The following is a 15,924-nucleotide window of genomic DNA, read 5'->3' as shown; positions in this document are numbered from 1 at the left end:
TCGTCCCAGATATGACCGCTTTCTTTTTATCCTCCCTTGCCGGGATGGGTTCCATCTCCCCTCAGCTGGGTCAGGCATTTATCCCACTCCTGAATGTTCAGGTTTGTCACCTGCCAGAGAAGAGGAGAAGCGAAAGGAGGTTTTTATTCCTGGGCAAATAAACTCTGCAGAACTCTTGTTTCCCGGAACCGGATACTTGCTTCCCGGCGGAGTTTGGAGAGCGAACACCCCGGGGCAAGATGGCGGTCGGTCTTTGGCCGTTGCCCCGGGTTTGGCAGAACTCGGGGATATTGGGCTGAGGCGGTGTAAGTTGCAACCCGGACCCCGAGCGCGGGGCCTCAAATGGATAAAGGTCTATAGCCTGCGGGTAGCGGGTGGGAATAAGGGCCTTCGGTTCTCTGGGTGGGCTTGGGGACTTTGAGGGAGGTGGTTCTGGAGCCGAGTCTGCTTGGTCGGAGAGGTAGGTTTGGGGGGCTACCTTTCGATCCTCAGGGGTCTTTCCACCTCTTTTCTTCTTTGAGGCGATAGCCCTTTGTGAATTAACTAATGCTGAGCGAAGAGGATTTGTTGTTGAGGTTGTTGATGCCAAGGAAAGACACCAGGCCTCAGGAGTCACTCAGACTGGAGTTCTATTTCTATTCGCTTGCTTTATGACCCTGGGTGACTCCACTCTTTTCTCTGACTCTGTTTCCTTCTCTGTAGAATGGAATAATTGGCTTGTTTCCTAGAGAACGTTTTATAGTACGTTTTAGTACTGTGCCTAACCCCCAGTTCCTTAATAAAGAAAATCAAAGTCATAATTAAACTTGGACCTAGGCCCATGGGCAGCCTTGCGTTCTTATCTTCTCTTTGTTTTGCCATTCTGTAAAGGAGGAGCCCTGGATCTTGTGTGGTATACTTACCAAGAAGTTATTGCTTTGGGTCAAATTTAGAAGCCCAGAGATCTGTGGCAAGTCATGACTCCTCTGTTTCATTTTCCCCACTGAAGATGAAATTGATATTAACACCCACCTAGAAAGGCTGTAGCTTTCAATAAATGATAGCGAATATTAATGATTTTTCCTAGTCCTGTTGTGTATTCCTGAGTTAAAAAAAAAAGTTGTTGAGACCTAACAAGACAGCTGTTGAAAAGACAGGGTTGGTACGTTGTCTGATACATAGTCTGTAACAAACTTTTATGGTCATTAAACTGGCAGCCCTTATTACCATACAGAAAAAATCATTAAGTAGTTAATATTTATGGTACTTGACCCTGGGACAATATTCTCTGGACTATCATGGGCCTTTGTAATTCTCCATGAAGTTGACCTCACCCAGAAAAGACTGATTTTGAGCAGGTATCATGGGAATATAGAAGTAGTACAGAGTTTGAATCCTGTAGGTATTAAAATCATAACTCTACCACTTGCTAATGGTCTAACCTGGATTGTATTTTATATAATATATTTTAAAATATATGTGTGTATATAAATAAATTGGCAAATGAGGGGTAGAATCAGGATTGATCCACGTCCTTTTCTGTTACAGACTTTTCTTTTATTCTCTGTAGCACTTAACAAAATAAGTACTTGGTATTTGATTATGTATTTTATTTGATGAGCCCTAGTACACATTATGCAAATGGAGGAGGTATATTGGAAAAAAATGAGAAAAACTACATAGACTACTATACAGTGTAAACAGAAACCAATGTAGCCAAGAGGGTGGTAATCTCAAGAAGGGAATCTTATTCTCTGAGGTCCCCTGGGAGAAGTAAAAGTTTTGAGATGGGCTTACATGTAATTAGGCACAGATTGCATGTAATCTTCTCTCCTTCAATTGAGAAGCAGCTCCCTCTTCTGATCCCCATGACCCCACCCCCACCCCCGCCAGTAAGGGACATGTTACAAAGAGATCGTATGTTGTTGTGCTCATGGCGTGGGCCCTGGTCCTTTGCACCTCTCAGGAGCTTGAAGCTGTTATGACTAAGGCCAGGGCTTCATAACCCAAGTGCCAAGACTGGTTTAAGACCCTTGAGGACAGGAAAAAATTTAATGAGTGAAAAACATCAGGAAGCTGGCATTACTTCTATCCAAAGAACCTTAGTGACTCCAGTTGGAAATTTCTGCAGAAGTGTTGAAAAGAAAAAAAAATTGTGTCCATAAAAATAATGCATTAAATAGACTTATTGACTGTGCTCTGTCATCATCTCAGTTGTTGCTTGATACACATCTCAGTTCCCATGATGGGCCTCTGAGCCGATTAACAGATAAAGATAACAGATAAAGACTCAGTCTCTACAATACTGGTAGAGTTCTGTGTGATTCCAAATCCAATGTGTTTCTGTGCAATGCCAATTACTATATGCTCTCTGGAAAATTTAGAAAATAGAAACAGGAAGATTTTCCATAATCTTACATTGCCTCAAAACAACATTTTTGGGTGTAGTGTTGTGGATTGACCTAGTGCCTCCATGTTTAACCAGTCTTAACATGTTGGCATATTTCATCCCAGTGTGATATGTGCCTGCACATTTGTTTTTTCCATTAGGTAATTGGGATTGTATGGTTTACAAGTAGCCATTTTTTCCACTCAAGAACATAAACATTTTTCTATACTGTTAAAAGATGTCAAAATTTTCATTGGCTTTTTAATATTTCATCACCTCTGTTATTTTTGTTTACCATCTTAGAGCCTGTAAAGCTTTAGTTCAACAACTTTAGAATTATTTTCAACCTATTCCCTTTATATTTCAAGGACTGGGGATATATAGTCTTAATATTTAGATGAGATTTTAACGAAACAGGACATAATTTTTTTCTTAAACTTTGAGCACACACACACACACACCACATATATATATTTGGTGTGTGTGTGTGTGTGCCAGGGATTGAACTCAGGACCTTGTGCTTGCAAGACAGGCAGTGGAACCACTGAGCTAAATCCCTGGCCCTTGAGCATTTATTACTTATACTACTCACGAAGATATATGATACCACACCTATAAAACAACTTTAAGGGCCGGGGATTTAGCTCAGTGGTTTCACCACCTGCTGCACAAGCATAAGGACCCGAGTTCGATCCCTGGTACCAAAAAACTTTAAATCTGGATTCTTTTTCTTTTGCTTCTGTCAGAAAAAAACAAAAAACAAACAAACACCAAGCTCCTTTGAAGTGAGAAGTTGTCCTCAGCTGTGTGTCCTGTGCAAGATCACTAATGGTTACCTAGCCGAGGATTTAGCTCAGTGGATCCACTGCCTGCTTCACAAGCACAAGGTCCCGAGTTGGATCCCTGGTAGCCCCTCACCAAAAAAAAGAAAGTCAAACTAATGGTTATTTAGCATTTCTGCTACATGGGTGAGTTGTCAGGTGAGGTCTCTAGATTGGGGCCAAAGGAGTGAAGAACTCAGAAGACAGATACCTTTCTTCCTTCAGCCTTCTCACTCCCTGTGGTTAGGCAGGCTCTTAAAAGTTGTTGAAGACAGACTCACATGTTGGCAGTTCTGGTGTTATTTGACAGGTGTGAATCAGTGTTGAAAAGGGACCATAGAAGTCCCAAATGTGTTTGTGTGGCAGGAGCCTAGCACAAACCTTTTATTCTTGATGATGTTTCTTTATAGGTGCTGCTTTGAGTAACTTAACCTGGTAAAGGGAGTTTTCCAGAAGTGGATTTCTGAAATTCACTTCAGTCTGGCCCCCCAAATCTCCCTCCCCATACTAGGGATTGAACTCAGGGCCTGGTGTGTGTGAGCCAACCATTCCACCACTGAGTATACTGCCCGCCCTTTTTTAAAATTTTATTTTGAGACAAGGTCTCACTGGGTTGCCCAGGCTGGTCTCATACTTCCAATCTTTTTTGCTTAGCCTCCCAAGTAGCTGGGATTACGGTGTGCACCACCACACCTGGATACTTTGTTCCTTTTTAGTGTTAAAATTGGCCCTTCAAAAAGAAAAAGACTTACTGTGCTGGGCACAATATAGGTACCAGTAAATGTTTGTTGAGTGAATGGATGACTAAAATAATGGTGACAAGTATGATGTTTGATTTTTTTTTTTCCCTCAAGCTTTTACTTGGAAAAATAGTTTATTGCTTATTGTTAGCTTCCCAAATATGTTGGACTTCTCCAGAAAATTCAATACTGTATCTGGGAATCTTTGACTTAGAGGATTCCTGATTTGAACTGGAGCGTTATGGTGGGATTGGTTCATGCTCTGTTCCTTTATTAAACTTGTACACATGACTGCTTGGCAAGCGCAAGGTCCTGAATTCGATCCCCAGTACCAAAATAAATAAATAAATTTGTACCGAACCTTCCAGTACTTTATGCCAGGCACTATGTATGCTTTGTCTCTTAAGAAAACATAATCATTTAGTACAGAATACAACATTTCTGACCTAGGTGAATTGCCTGAAAGGAACCGATAGGAGTCTGGGTTGTGCCAGGGTTGCTGAGAGCACCTTGGAAGGTGCTAGAGGGTCCTGAACATCTCTCTGCTGCTGCCCCAGTCCCTGCCTGCCCTTTGCATTTGAGCTCTTTTCTATGTGTGTTTTTCATACAGCCGTCCATACAGCAGCTCCTTGCCATTTTCTTTGCAGAGTTTGTGCAGGTTTGCAAACATGTTCACTGTATCTCAGACCTCGAGAGCATGGTTTATCGACAGAACCCGGCAGGCACGAGAAGAAAGGCTGGTTCAGAAGGAGCGGGAGCGCGCCGCCGTGGAGATTCAGGCTTATGTCCGGAGTTTCCTGTGTCGGCGTCAACTGCATAGAGACATCAGGTGGGTGCCAGGAACTCGTCAGGACATTTTTCTTCTGCTCCCAATTAATAAGAAAAAGAATGAATTTTCCCTTACAATGCCTCCAGATGCTGTGAGCTTCTAGTTTGAAATGTCTTTCTTTTTACTCTTCCCTCCCTAGGAGAGAGATTGATGAATTTTTAAAAGGCGATGACTCAGGGTCCAATAAAGGAAGTGCGCTTTGTATTTTTAAGACTACTAGGAAACTGCTGTTCTTATTCAGGATTAAAGAGGATAATGAGGTAAATAATGATATCAAATATATATATATCCATATGCCAGGACTTTTTATACCCATTTTGCAAACATTAACTCATTTTGTCCATGCAGCAGCTCTCTGAAGTAGCTATTTTACCCCTACCTCCTACCCCTTTTGTTTTCTTGGGACCTGTTTTGTAGAGATCATGCCCATGGTTTCTGGGGATTTTTCACACGGTTACAAACACACATTGGACTCAGATGTATACAGGAGACAGGCAGCCTAGGTATATGAGTAAAAGACACCATATATGAAGCCAGGCATGGTGGCACATACCTGTAAGCCCAGCACTCGGGAGGCTGAGGCAGGAGGATTGCAAGCTCAAGCCCCACCTGTGCAACTCAGACTGTCTCAAAATAAAAAAGGGTTGGGGTTATAGCTCAGTGCAGAGGCTCTGGATTCAATCCCTAGTACTGCCAAACAAAACAAAGACATTATATATGAAGGGAAATACAAATCATAAGAAACAGTAACTGACAGGCTGTGCTTAGAGCATCAAAGGGAGCAGCAAAGTTTGTTTCCTGTCATCCAAAGGGAAGCACATGCTAGTAGGTTCCTTCCAGTGGTGGACTTATACTCTGATTTTTTAAACAGAAGCTGGGTGTAGTAGTGCATACCTGTAGTCCTAGCACTCTGGGAGGTTGAGGCAGGAGGTTCACAAATATGCATGCAACCTGGACAACTTAGTGACTTAGACCCTGTCTCAAAACTAAAAATAAAAGGTAAGGGCCGAGGATTTAGCTCAGTGGTTTTCGCCACCTGCTGCGCAGGCACAAGGACCCAAGTTCGATCCCCAGTACCAAAAAAATAAATAAATGAAAAGTCCTGGGTTCAATTGTCAGTACCGCCAAAACAAAAACAAAACACTAGAGACCTGGGTCTTTATGCTTAATGTTCTGATTAATACAAGTTGGTAACTAATTTGGATTTTTTTTAGCACATTGCAAACCAAACCAAAAACACTGGTTTCCACCTTCAAGATGAGAATGATTGGCCTGGAAAATACAGTCCCAGGGAAGCAGATAATTATCTATAATAGTACTGAGGATGCCACTGAGGCTCCACAAGGACACAAGGCAGCAAGGCTTCTACCCTTATGGAGCTCTGAGCTCAGCAGAGAGGGAGGGTTGCATGGGCATGGGGTACCCTGTCAGGTAGATGAGCACAGACAAGCTCAGACAGGTGATCCGGTCTTACAGAGGAGGAAATTGCAGGGCCATCACATTTTTCCGGGTGGATCTGGGAGTAGTACAGCCAAAGTGTAACCTGTTTTCCAGTTTCTACTTTGTTCCTTTCGCACAGCAGGATAAAAGTGATGGTACAGCAACCTTTAGCTGATGGCTGTGAGACAAAAGTCAGTGTTCAGGATGCTTACAAAATGGAGGACTGAAGACCACCACTGTTGCTAATCCAAGCCCAGTTTTTCAGATGTAATTTCAGTTTTCAAAAAGCACCATGGGCCTGGAGATGCAGCTTAGTGGTAGAGTTCTTGCCTGCTATGTTTGAGGCCCTGGGTTCACTGCAAAAACAAACAACAACAACAGAAACCTCCATTCTGGATTTTTATATGAAATACACCAGTTTGTAAAACACCTTGGAAGGGCTCATCTAGCCTAGGGACCAGTTACTTGAGAGGCTGTCTTTAGCTCTTCTGATCCTCAGTCTCCACATCTGTAAGGAGGAATTGAAAATGATCACATGTGAGTTACCTGGCATATTGCCTGCACATGTCTTATACTCACTGTGTGTGCCCATGTGCCTCTCGATTTTTGGTTATTTGTGGAAATTTATGATCCCTTTTCTGCCTCTGCAGAGATTTGAGAAGTTGTGTCGTTGCATCTTGAGCAGCATGGATGCCGAGAATGAACCTAAGGTAAGTGGCTCAGGAGCTGGAGAGTCTCCCCCAAGCTCTTGAGGGCCATACATGCAAGTAAATAATGGGTGAATGGAAAACATTTAGAGTTCAAATGATGCCTTGGTCTTAACTGTCCAAGGAGCTGTGTTCTGCTCTTGCCTCTTACTTAGGACAATAAATGCCCTTACTAGGTTTTTTTATCTTTGGGTTTAGTCCTACTTGCTGTTTATTCATCCATTCATCTTTACCACTTTATCTGGCACTGGCATTAGCTAATAGGTCCAGCTCCAGTAGAGAGGCCATGTATAGTATGACCCCTATAATTGCCATCGCATTCCTGTCCTCTGCTTATAGGTGTGGTATGTGTCCCTGGCTCTTTCCAAGGATCTTACTCTCCTGTGGATTAAACAGATCAAGTCTATTCTGTGGTATTGCTGTGAGTTTCTTGAGCAGCTCAAGGTAAAAACCAACCTGTAAATCATTCTCTGGAACTTTCCCTTTATATTTTTAGTCTACATCATTCCCTCATTGGTTACAAATGTGAAGAGCTATCATTCAGGGTCCAGTAAAGAATTACTGTTGAGCCACTGTTCTGGAAGAGAGCAAAACAGATGTTGCTAGCAATGTGAGCCCTTCTTTAGTATAATATGTTGAACATTGACCACACTTGCCATAGTCTCAATGCTGGGGAATCCTATCTTCCTTCTTGTTCTTTTGATGTAATGAATACTTTATGATTTATATCTTTGTCCTAATTGGGCCTCTTCTTAGAGGTAACATACAGAAACCCAACATGAGCAAAGTAAGTAATGCAAACAGGGTAAGACAGAATGTTTTGTTATAGAATATGTTCTACAACTTGGTAACTGGGGATGACTAGAACGTAGGACTTCTAGATTCTTCTAGTTCTTTTCTGTTATCTCTCCTCCCTTTGGGAGGCCCTGCATCCCCTCGTGCTGTACTCATGGCAGTCAGTAGTTCCAGCCTCACATCCATGCTATCTTGACCAAAGAGAAAAAGGCCTCCCCCACTAGCTCAAAAATGTAGGAGGATTCTTACAGGCTCAGTAGTACTCTGGGCTAAACCCTGAACCAGTCATAGTGGTGAGAGCAAAGAGCTACTGCTCCTGGCCCAGGCAGGTGCTGTGCCTGCCCCGGTGTTACACAGAGGTAGAAGGCAGTGTGAGCAGAGGCAAAGAGCAGTCTTTCTACTTTGCACACAGCGAGGGAGAGGTTTCAGAAACCAAGGCTTTTCAAGGACTCAGATTGCACCTGAGCACTGGAGCAAATGTCCCCAAACCCTGCCTCATCCCCAGCTGTTATGGTGCTGGTGGATGACTCTTAGTCACAGCCCATCCAAGGCAGCAAGCTAGTAGCAAGCCACAGGCAGCTTATCAGGTGAGGCTGAGGGCACAGGGAAGTGGTCCTACCACCCTGAGCTCAGAGTCCTGAGCTTCCATCACAGTGTCTTCAGCCAGGTGAGCAGATCACTCCCCTACCTCCATTGGAGCCAGGCAGATGCTTCTCCCTGCTTTTGGAATCAATATTCCCTAACAGTTTCTCTTTGAGAAGGGCTCTTCTACTGTGAAAACATAAGAGTAGTTTATGTGTGGAAGCAGGTATTGGGAGAAAGAGCACTGGGTTTGGAGCCAGGAGGATCTTCCATTTAGTTCTGTTGTGCTGATTTCCCACCCTTCCCTGATCAAGTCCTTCCCCTCTCTTCTTCCTGTGAGTTGAGGGTTTGAACTAAGGAGCTCCAGGCTCCTTTCAGATGTGTGTGCTATAGGTCTGTGAGCCTGGAAAGCAGGCAAGCATTTTGCCTGAGTTACTCTTGTGAAATAGTGAACAATCATAATAGCAACCAACAATATATGGAGTTATCCATGTGCTGGACACTAAGGTTGATGTTTTGTGGGCATTAATCCATTTATTCCCCCAAGCAACCCCAGGAGGAAAACACGTTACTATTTCTAGTCAACAGATGAGGAAATCAAGCACAGAGAGGTTAAGAAACTTGACCAAGATCACACAGCTAATAAGTGGTGAAGCCAGAAGTCAGAACCTAGAGTCCCTGTTATGCTCAGTTGCATTTCTACAGTTGCTACAGTGTTCAAGCACAGACATATGCACATGTGGTAATCCAGCCCTGTCATCCTGTTTCCCAAGAATAGTCAGTGCTGCATTCCCAAGAGCCTTTGGTTACATGGTTAAGCACTAGCATGATGAAATCCTCGTCATCTGACTCCACAGTGGCCATTCCCCAGGAGAAAAAGAATACACTTAGAGTCCTGACTCAGTTTTTGTAGTCTGAGTGCCCTGAGAAAGTTGTAAAATGGGTGTTCTACTGCCTGGGATTGGATGGTATGAGTCTTACTCTTCCTCCTCTTACTGTTTCCAGCCTGAAATCCTACAAGACTCCAAACTCATCACACTCTACTTGACCATGCTTGTCACCTTCACAGACACTTCCACATGGAAAATTCTCCGAGGAAAAGGTCGGTGAGACTTGCTTCAAAATCTTTCCTAACTGGCATTTGCATAGAGGATGGAGCGTCTCTTTTCCTTTATTAAGAAGCAGTATTACAACCACGAGAATCGGGGAAGGCTCTGAGACTACACAGATGCCCTTGGCACTTCCTGACAGACTGTGTGGCAGGATCCAGAATGTGCCAGTATTGTGCGTCACACTCTCCCCCATTCAAACTTACATTTAAAGGATATTCTAATCTCATTTTTTATAATTCTTATAGCACCTCAGCCTGTAAATGATAATGTTCATTTACGCTTTCTTATTTCATTTAGAAAGCCATTAAGTAGCAAATAATTGTATTTTGCCCGTAAAATTTGTATTATAAACCTACCTTTTTCCCTGAAGAAGAAATTATCCTTAGCCTTACATATTTCATATATTCTTTTTTATTCATCCATTTAGCCGACAGCCTACTGTATGCCGGACACTGTATCCCCATGGGTACTGGGGACACAGTGATGAGAAAACAGAAAAGGCCGCTGCCCTCTTGGGATTTTCAGTGCTCTGGTCCTCACTGAACTTAGAGTCTAGAGATGCTAAGTAGAAGTCACTCACACAGAGTTAGACTCCGTATTTGCAGGTTCCTTCTCCATGGATTCAGCCAACCAATCATGGATCAGAAATATTTGAAAAAATATGTATCTGTACCAGTCATGTAGAGACTTCTTGTCATTCCTTAACAATATAGTCTAACAAATACCTATCATTTACATTGTATTGGGTGTTATAAGTAATCTACAAATGATTTACAGTACACAGGAGGAAGGGTGTAGGTTCTATACAAATACTACAACATTTTATGTAAGGGACTTGAGCATCCATAGATTTTGACATACAAAAGGAGATCTGGAACCAGCCCTGACAAACGCTGTATTTGTGAGATGCCTCTATAAGATGATAATAAGCTGGGCCGGGGATTTAGCTCAATGGTTCCACTGCCTGCCTTGCAAGCGCAAGGACCTGAGTTCGATCCCCGGTACCAAAAAAAAAAAAAAAAAAAGATGATAATAAGTGCTTGGAAGGAAAAGTCCTAAGGAATGAGAGTATTCATTGGGATTGAGGAAGCCTTTCTTTGACTAGGGCTTAGTTTTCCTTGCAAAAGTGATGTCTGAGCTCAGAGCTGGAGGGAGAGGCAGTGTTCAGAGTGAAGAAGGAAGGAGAGACTGAAAGCAGAAGATTCTGGGCAAAAGCTCCAGGCAAACGAGGGTGTATGTTAGGCATTGTCCTGGACTCTGGGAGGGATCTAAAAGATTGTTGAGCCAAGCTTGGTGGTGTACACCTGTAATCCCAGCACTCGGAAGGCTGAGGCAGGAGGATCACAGTGAGCTCAAGGCCAGCCTGACCTACCTAGCAAGACCCTGTCTTAAAAAACCAAAAGACATTTTAAAAATAAAAAATTATTGAATTCTGACCCCTGCAGGAAACTCATGTCCCAGTAGGGAGAGGAGGCATCCAGGGAGAGTAGAGGGCACCACACCCTAAAAAGGAGTTGGAAAGGAGCAGGGAGCTAGGAGGCCAACATTTCTTCTCGCTGAGGGAAGGAAAGGACCCAGCACCCAAAAAGTCACTTGAGCCAGGCCTTCCAGGAGAGAATGAATCAGGATATCCAGAGCCTCCCTGTGATATGGTTCAGACCGGACAGAAGGGAGCAGGAAGCCAAGACAGTGTCACATTTCCTTACAGTCTTGGGCCTGGGGCATAATTTTCTGCCTAAGATAAACGGGTTATGTTATGGCAAGATATTTTTTTTTCACAAACTTTTTTCTTCATTTAGGTGAGAGCCTTCGACTTGCCATGAACCACATTTGTGCAAATATAATGGGACATCTCAACCAGTGTGGGTTTTATTCTGTGTTGCGGGTATGTGATGCCACCCCCTAAGATGTGACCTCCCATCCCCCAGTGCCTGAAGTTAGACTTTTACACTGGTTTGGGCACATCTGGTGCCTTCACACAGAAGCACGTTCTGTAGGAAGAGTTTAATGCCCAGTGTCCTCTCCTCCTTCCCCCTCCCTTGGGTCACCAGTGGTTGAGGGAAAGGAGGACAGTGGCATTGGGATCCCTGTAACAAGGGCATTACAGTTTTGGCTACACAGGTAATTCATTCTTTTGAAATTTAAACTCAGGAAGGAGGTCTCATGTTTTGTTGCTTCAGGTTCCTTCTTTGTAGGCCTGGAATTGTATTTCTAGCTCTGTGACCTCAAATAGCCTCTGTCCACTCTGCACCTTATTGTGCCAGGTTGTACCCCCAAGAATTGTTAGAAGCTTGGCTGCTGTTGAGAAGCACAGTGGAATTCTTGGGTTTGAGAAGTAGTGTTGATGTTGCCTTTCTACCTGGCTGTGCAATGGGCTATTTCCTGATTTGGTTTCTTGTTCTCCTTACAACAACCCTGTGAGGTAGCGTGATGGCAAAAAGTGGTCTATCAGCAGCTCAGTCTCAGTAGAGGAGACCTATGCCTGATACAGTAACTGAATTGCTTCTCAGTAACATAGTCTTGAAATGTAAGTCAGGTATTCTTGTTATTAGCTGATGATTTTTTTTTCCTGAAGTATACCCCCAGACATTTTCTTTCTTTCTTTTTTTTTTTTTTTTGTACCAGGGATCAAACTCAGGTCCTTTTGCCTGCACAGCAGGTGGCGAAACCACTGAGCTAAATCCCCGGCCCTCATTTTTTGTTTTGAGGTAGGGTCTAGCTAAGTTGCCTGGGGCTGGCCTTGAGCTTGTAATCCTTTAGCTTCAGCCTCCTGAATAGCTAGGATTATAAGGACTGCACCACTGTGTGCCTGGGTTCTTTTTCTTTCTTTGAGACAAGATGTTGCCCACACTGTCCCAAAACCCTTGGGCTCAAGTGATCCTCCTGCCTCAGCCTCCTGGTAGCTGGCACCACAGGCACATGCCCCCAAGTCCAGCTTTCAGCTGTTTGTTGTTTTTTGTTTTTTTGGTACTGAGGCTTGAACTCAGGACCTTGCGCTTGCCAGGCAGGTGTGGCGCCTCAGAGCTACATTCCCAGCCCTCAGCTGTTAATTTTTTTCCAAACTGTTTATTAATGTAATATTTAAGGCCGGGTGTGGTGCACATGCCTGTAATTTCAGCACCTGGGAGGCTGAAGCAGGAGGATCACGAGTTTAAGGCCAGCCTGGGCTACCTAGAGAGACCTTGTCTCCACAAAATAAAGAAACAAAGACAAATGTAATATTTAAAGTAGGAAGACAATAGTAGATTAAGACTCCATACCCAATACCTTTCTTATTTTACAAATTTTGCTTCTGTTTTTTAACATACAAACTGCTACAAAGTTGGTATTATCCTCTGACCAGTTAAATGTTCTTTTCAGGTATTGTTGACCCGAGGCCTGGCCAGATCCCGGCCTTGTCTGTCCAAAGGCACTTTAACAGCAGCCTTTTCTCTAGCATTGCGGTAAGAAACTCTGAGTCTTCCTTCTGTACCCTGAGTGTTTTTCAGTGTAATCTGAGGGAAAGTATTCGAAATGAATTGTGTTTGGGCTGCGGGTGGCCAGATCCAATCACTTTTCTCCTTGAATTCTTATTTGGCCAGATAAAGAAATCCTAAGAGCTGGAGGAGGCTTGGCCAAGGGCAGGGGAGAGGACTAAGGAGGTCGTGTTAGGAACACAGACCAAAATGCTGGAACGGGAAGGGCAGGGAAGCTGTGTTATTTGCCCTCACTTAATCAATTTGTTGATGGACAGTACCTAAGAAACAAGATTTCCTTGTAGGGTCCTAAGAACTGTCAGTTGGCAAGATCTGTTTATCAGTGGGTCTAGAATATTCATAAACTGTTGAGGGGATCGCTGACTTGGAGGGGGTTAGTAAGAACTCCTGGCAGGAAAGGTGCCACAGTTAGACAGCGGGGGGCCGGGGATTTAGCTCAGTGGTTCTGCCGCCTGCCTCGCAAGCCCAAGGTCCCAAGTTCATCCCCCCCCCAAAAAAAAGGCTGAGGCGGAGAGCCACCTACCCTGCTCCTCCTGCAAATCCACAGCACACCTTGCTGTTGGAAGCACTGAGAACAAGTTCTGTGGTTGTCACAAGAGCCCTTATGTTTATTTCACGTGATGTTGGCCCAAACAGGTCCCCCTGCCTCGGTTTTGGATGGTACAGCATGTCTGTTAATACCTAGTGGAGTCATTTTCCGTGGAGCCATTTGGAAGACAGTGTTTAGAGAAGTGGTTTAAGACAAAAGATGTTCATGTATGAGCTGTTTTTTCTAAACTAAAACCTCAGTATTCAGGTTTAATTGCGGTGTTGGCACTTTGTGATAGTGTGAGTTTTAGGTCTCAGTTTGGGCACTCGTCTCTAAAAGGTTCACCATCACTGGGTTAGACCATGAGTTAGCAAACACTTCTGTGAAGACCCAGATAGTAGATACTCTTAGCTCAGTGGACCATACAGCCTCTGTGGCAGCTACTCTTCTGCCGTTGCAGTGGGAAAACAGCCAGAATGAATACAAAATCCCAGGCTTAAAATTTTTCATGATTCACTATATGAGCCACCAATGTGGTTATATCTAATAATTTTACCACATTTCTTCTCCTTTTAAGACTACAGCAGCATCTATCATTCTTCTAAGTATTGGATCCCACCAGTCACTTGTTATGGTCAGGCTACTATAAAGCTTTTTTTCTTAAACAGATATAGTTGAACACAATCAGGACCTTGTCAAAGAAGATATTCAGTGGTGTCATTTTACCAGAATATACTGAAAGCCTGTAAAATCAGAAATGATATGTTTACATATAAGCACTAAATTTGGAAATATGATTAGCAATATTCAGTCATGAGCTACACACTGTTCTAAGACTTTTTACAAATATTAACTGACCACCTTTTTTTGTGTGTGAGCTCTGAGCTCTCACTCTGAGCTCACTATGTAGCCCAGGCTGGCCTTGGCCTCCTGAGTGCTGGGATACAGCCATGCTGTTAACTTGACTCTTAACCGCATTCTTTTATCTGTTCTTTTATAGATGAGGAAACTAAGGTCCAGAGAGTTTAAACCATTTGCTTTTGGTTACACAGCAGGAAAAGGCAAGGTTAGGAATAAACCCCAGGCCGTCTGACTCTAAAGCCTATATTCTTTGCTCCTTACTTAAAACTTGGCCTCACATACTGGACACATATTTTGTATTCTAAGAACAATACATATATCTTGAATAAATACCACATGGGAACCTTTCCAAGCTCATGCCGTTCCTCAGACCACCAGGGCATTAATTATCTGAGTCCCTCTCCTGCCCAGGTACATTGCCACACACTAGCCCTGGCTTCTGTTTTTCCTTGCATGCCTGCCTTCTTCCTGGTTGCATTGTGGGCTCTATACTATGTGCCACTAGCAATGCATTTATATGGTACATTATTCATCAAGGAGGCTAAAGAGTGACAGCTACAACTAAGCTAAAGAAAGATTCCGATGATCTCTTGCTGGTAAAATAGGTCATGGGAAACACGAGTGTTTAGGGTGTGTATGACCTTCTGTGGCTGGTCTCCTGTGAGGCACCCCTACTGTTCATATGGTGTCCTCCGTCCTCACTCCTGGTCTCTCCTAGCTCAGTCAGGCCAAGTTACCTATGGGCATAGCCCAGGATGGAATCGTCAGGTTCCTGTGAGAGTCCACACAGAACACACTGCCCTTTCAGGCTTCTGTCAGGAGACACATGTGAAGTGACCAGTTATAATTTCTGTGCCATTTTCTTGTGGTATGCTTTCCTCTGTCTAGGGAATTGTTTAGTCCTATTTTCCTTCCATTGTTTGTTTTTTTGGGGGGTGGGGGAGGTACCGGGGACTGAACTCAGGACCTTGCGCTTGCGCGGCAGGCACCTGAACCACTGAGCTAAATCCCTGGCCCTGTTTAGTCCTGTTTTAAAACTCTTTCTAACATGCAGAAAATAACCAGATTCTCTTTTGGCCTGCCCAGCTCAGATTAGCTTTGTTGCTCAGCCTCATGTAGGTAGACAAGTGCTTAACATGGACACTGATAGTTGGAGCATTTCAGCCTTATAAAATTTTCTTGTCTCAAAAACACTGTGCACAGTGCTCGCTTCAGCAGCACATACACTAAAAACACTGTGCACACATTAGCTAGAAGCCATTTTTCCCCTGTAAGTTATCCTTTTTTCCTTGCATAGCCTGAGTGATTATCTTTTTAAATAACATCTTTATTAAAATATAATTCACATTACCATATATTTCACACAAAGTAAATGGTTCAGGCATGTGTAGTATATTCAGTTGTGTGACCATCACCACTGTCAAATTCTGAAGCATTTTCATTACCCTAAAAAGAAACTCCATATCCATTAGTCAGCATTCTTTATCCTCTCCCTAAAAGTTCTGGCAACAAATAATCTACTTTCTGTCCCTTTTGGTTTGCCTGTTTGGTCATTTTACATAAATAGAATCATACAAACATGGTCTTTTGTTACCGCCTTTTCTTACTTTGCATAATGTGTTCAAGCTCAACTATATTATACCGTGTGTCAGAAATTCATTCCT

General features: G+C 43.3%; 1 protein-coding gene across 9 annotated transcripts in view; it reads left to right on the top strand.

Annotated features, from left to right (window-relative positions):
- The first annotated feature begins 79 nt into the window (after positions 1–79).
- Ube3b (ubiquitin protein ligase E3B) overlaps positions 80–15,924 on the top strand; it is a 64,761-nt gene continuing 48,916 nt past the window's right edge. For 6 of the 9 annotated variants that reach the window (XR_002394466.2, XR_002394467.2, XM_021257308.2 and 3 more), the window contains exons 1-8: positions 80–305; positions 4,577–4,758; positions 4,898–5,018; positions 6,849–6,908; positions 7,245–7,349; positions 9,288–9,384; positions 11,194–11,279; positions 12,755–12,837. Coding sequence is in view for 6 of the 9 variants with exons in the window: in XM_021257308.2 (XP_021112967.1) it covers positions 4,598–4,758; positions 4,898–5,018; positions 6,849–6,908; positions 7,245–7,349; positions 9,288–9,384; positions 11,194–11,279; positions 12,755–12,837 (713 nt within the window). In the remaining 3 variants the exon portion in view is untranslated. Of the gene's footprint in view, positions 353–4,576; positions 4,759–4,897; positions 5,019–6,848; positions 6,909–7,244; positions 7,350–9,287; positions 9,385–11,193; positions 11,280–12,754; positions 12,838–15,924 lie in introns of all 9 variants that reach the window. The other 3 variants (XR_015446182.1, XM_013071711.3, XM_087198054.1) reach the window with 1 other exon arrangement.

This window comes from Heterocephalus glaber, unplaced genomic scaffold (genome assembly GCF_053883595.1).
Source record: "Heterocephalus glaber isolate CG9 unplaced genomic scaffold, H.glaber_assembly_v1.0 deba00001687, whole genome shotgun sequence".
In the NCBI taxonomy this organism is placed as follows: domain Eukaryota; kingdom Metazoa; phylum Chordata; class Mammalia; order Rodentia; family Bathyergidae; genus Heterocephalus; species Heterocephalus glaber.
Note: the sequence above shows the minus strand (reverse complement) of the source record. Positions and strands in the feature narration are given on the sequence as shown.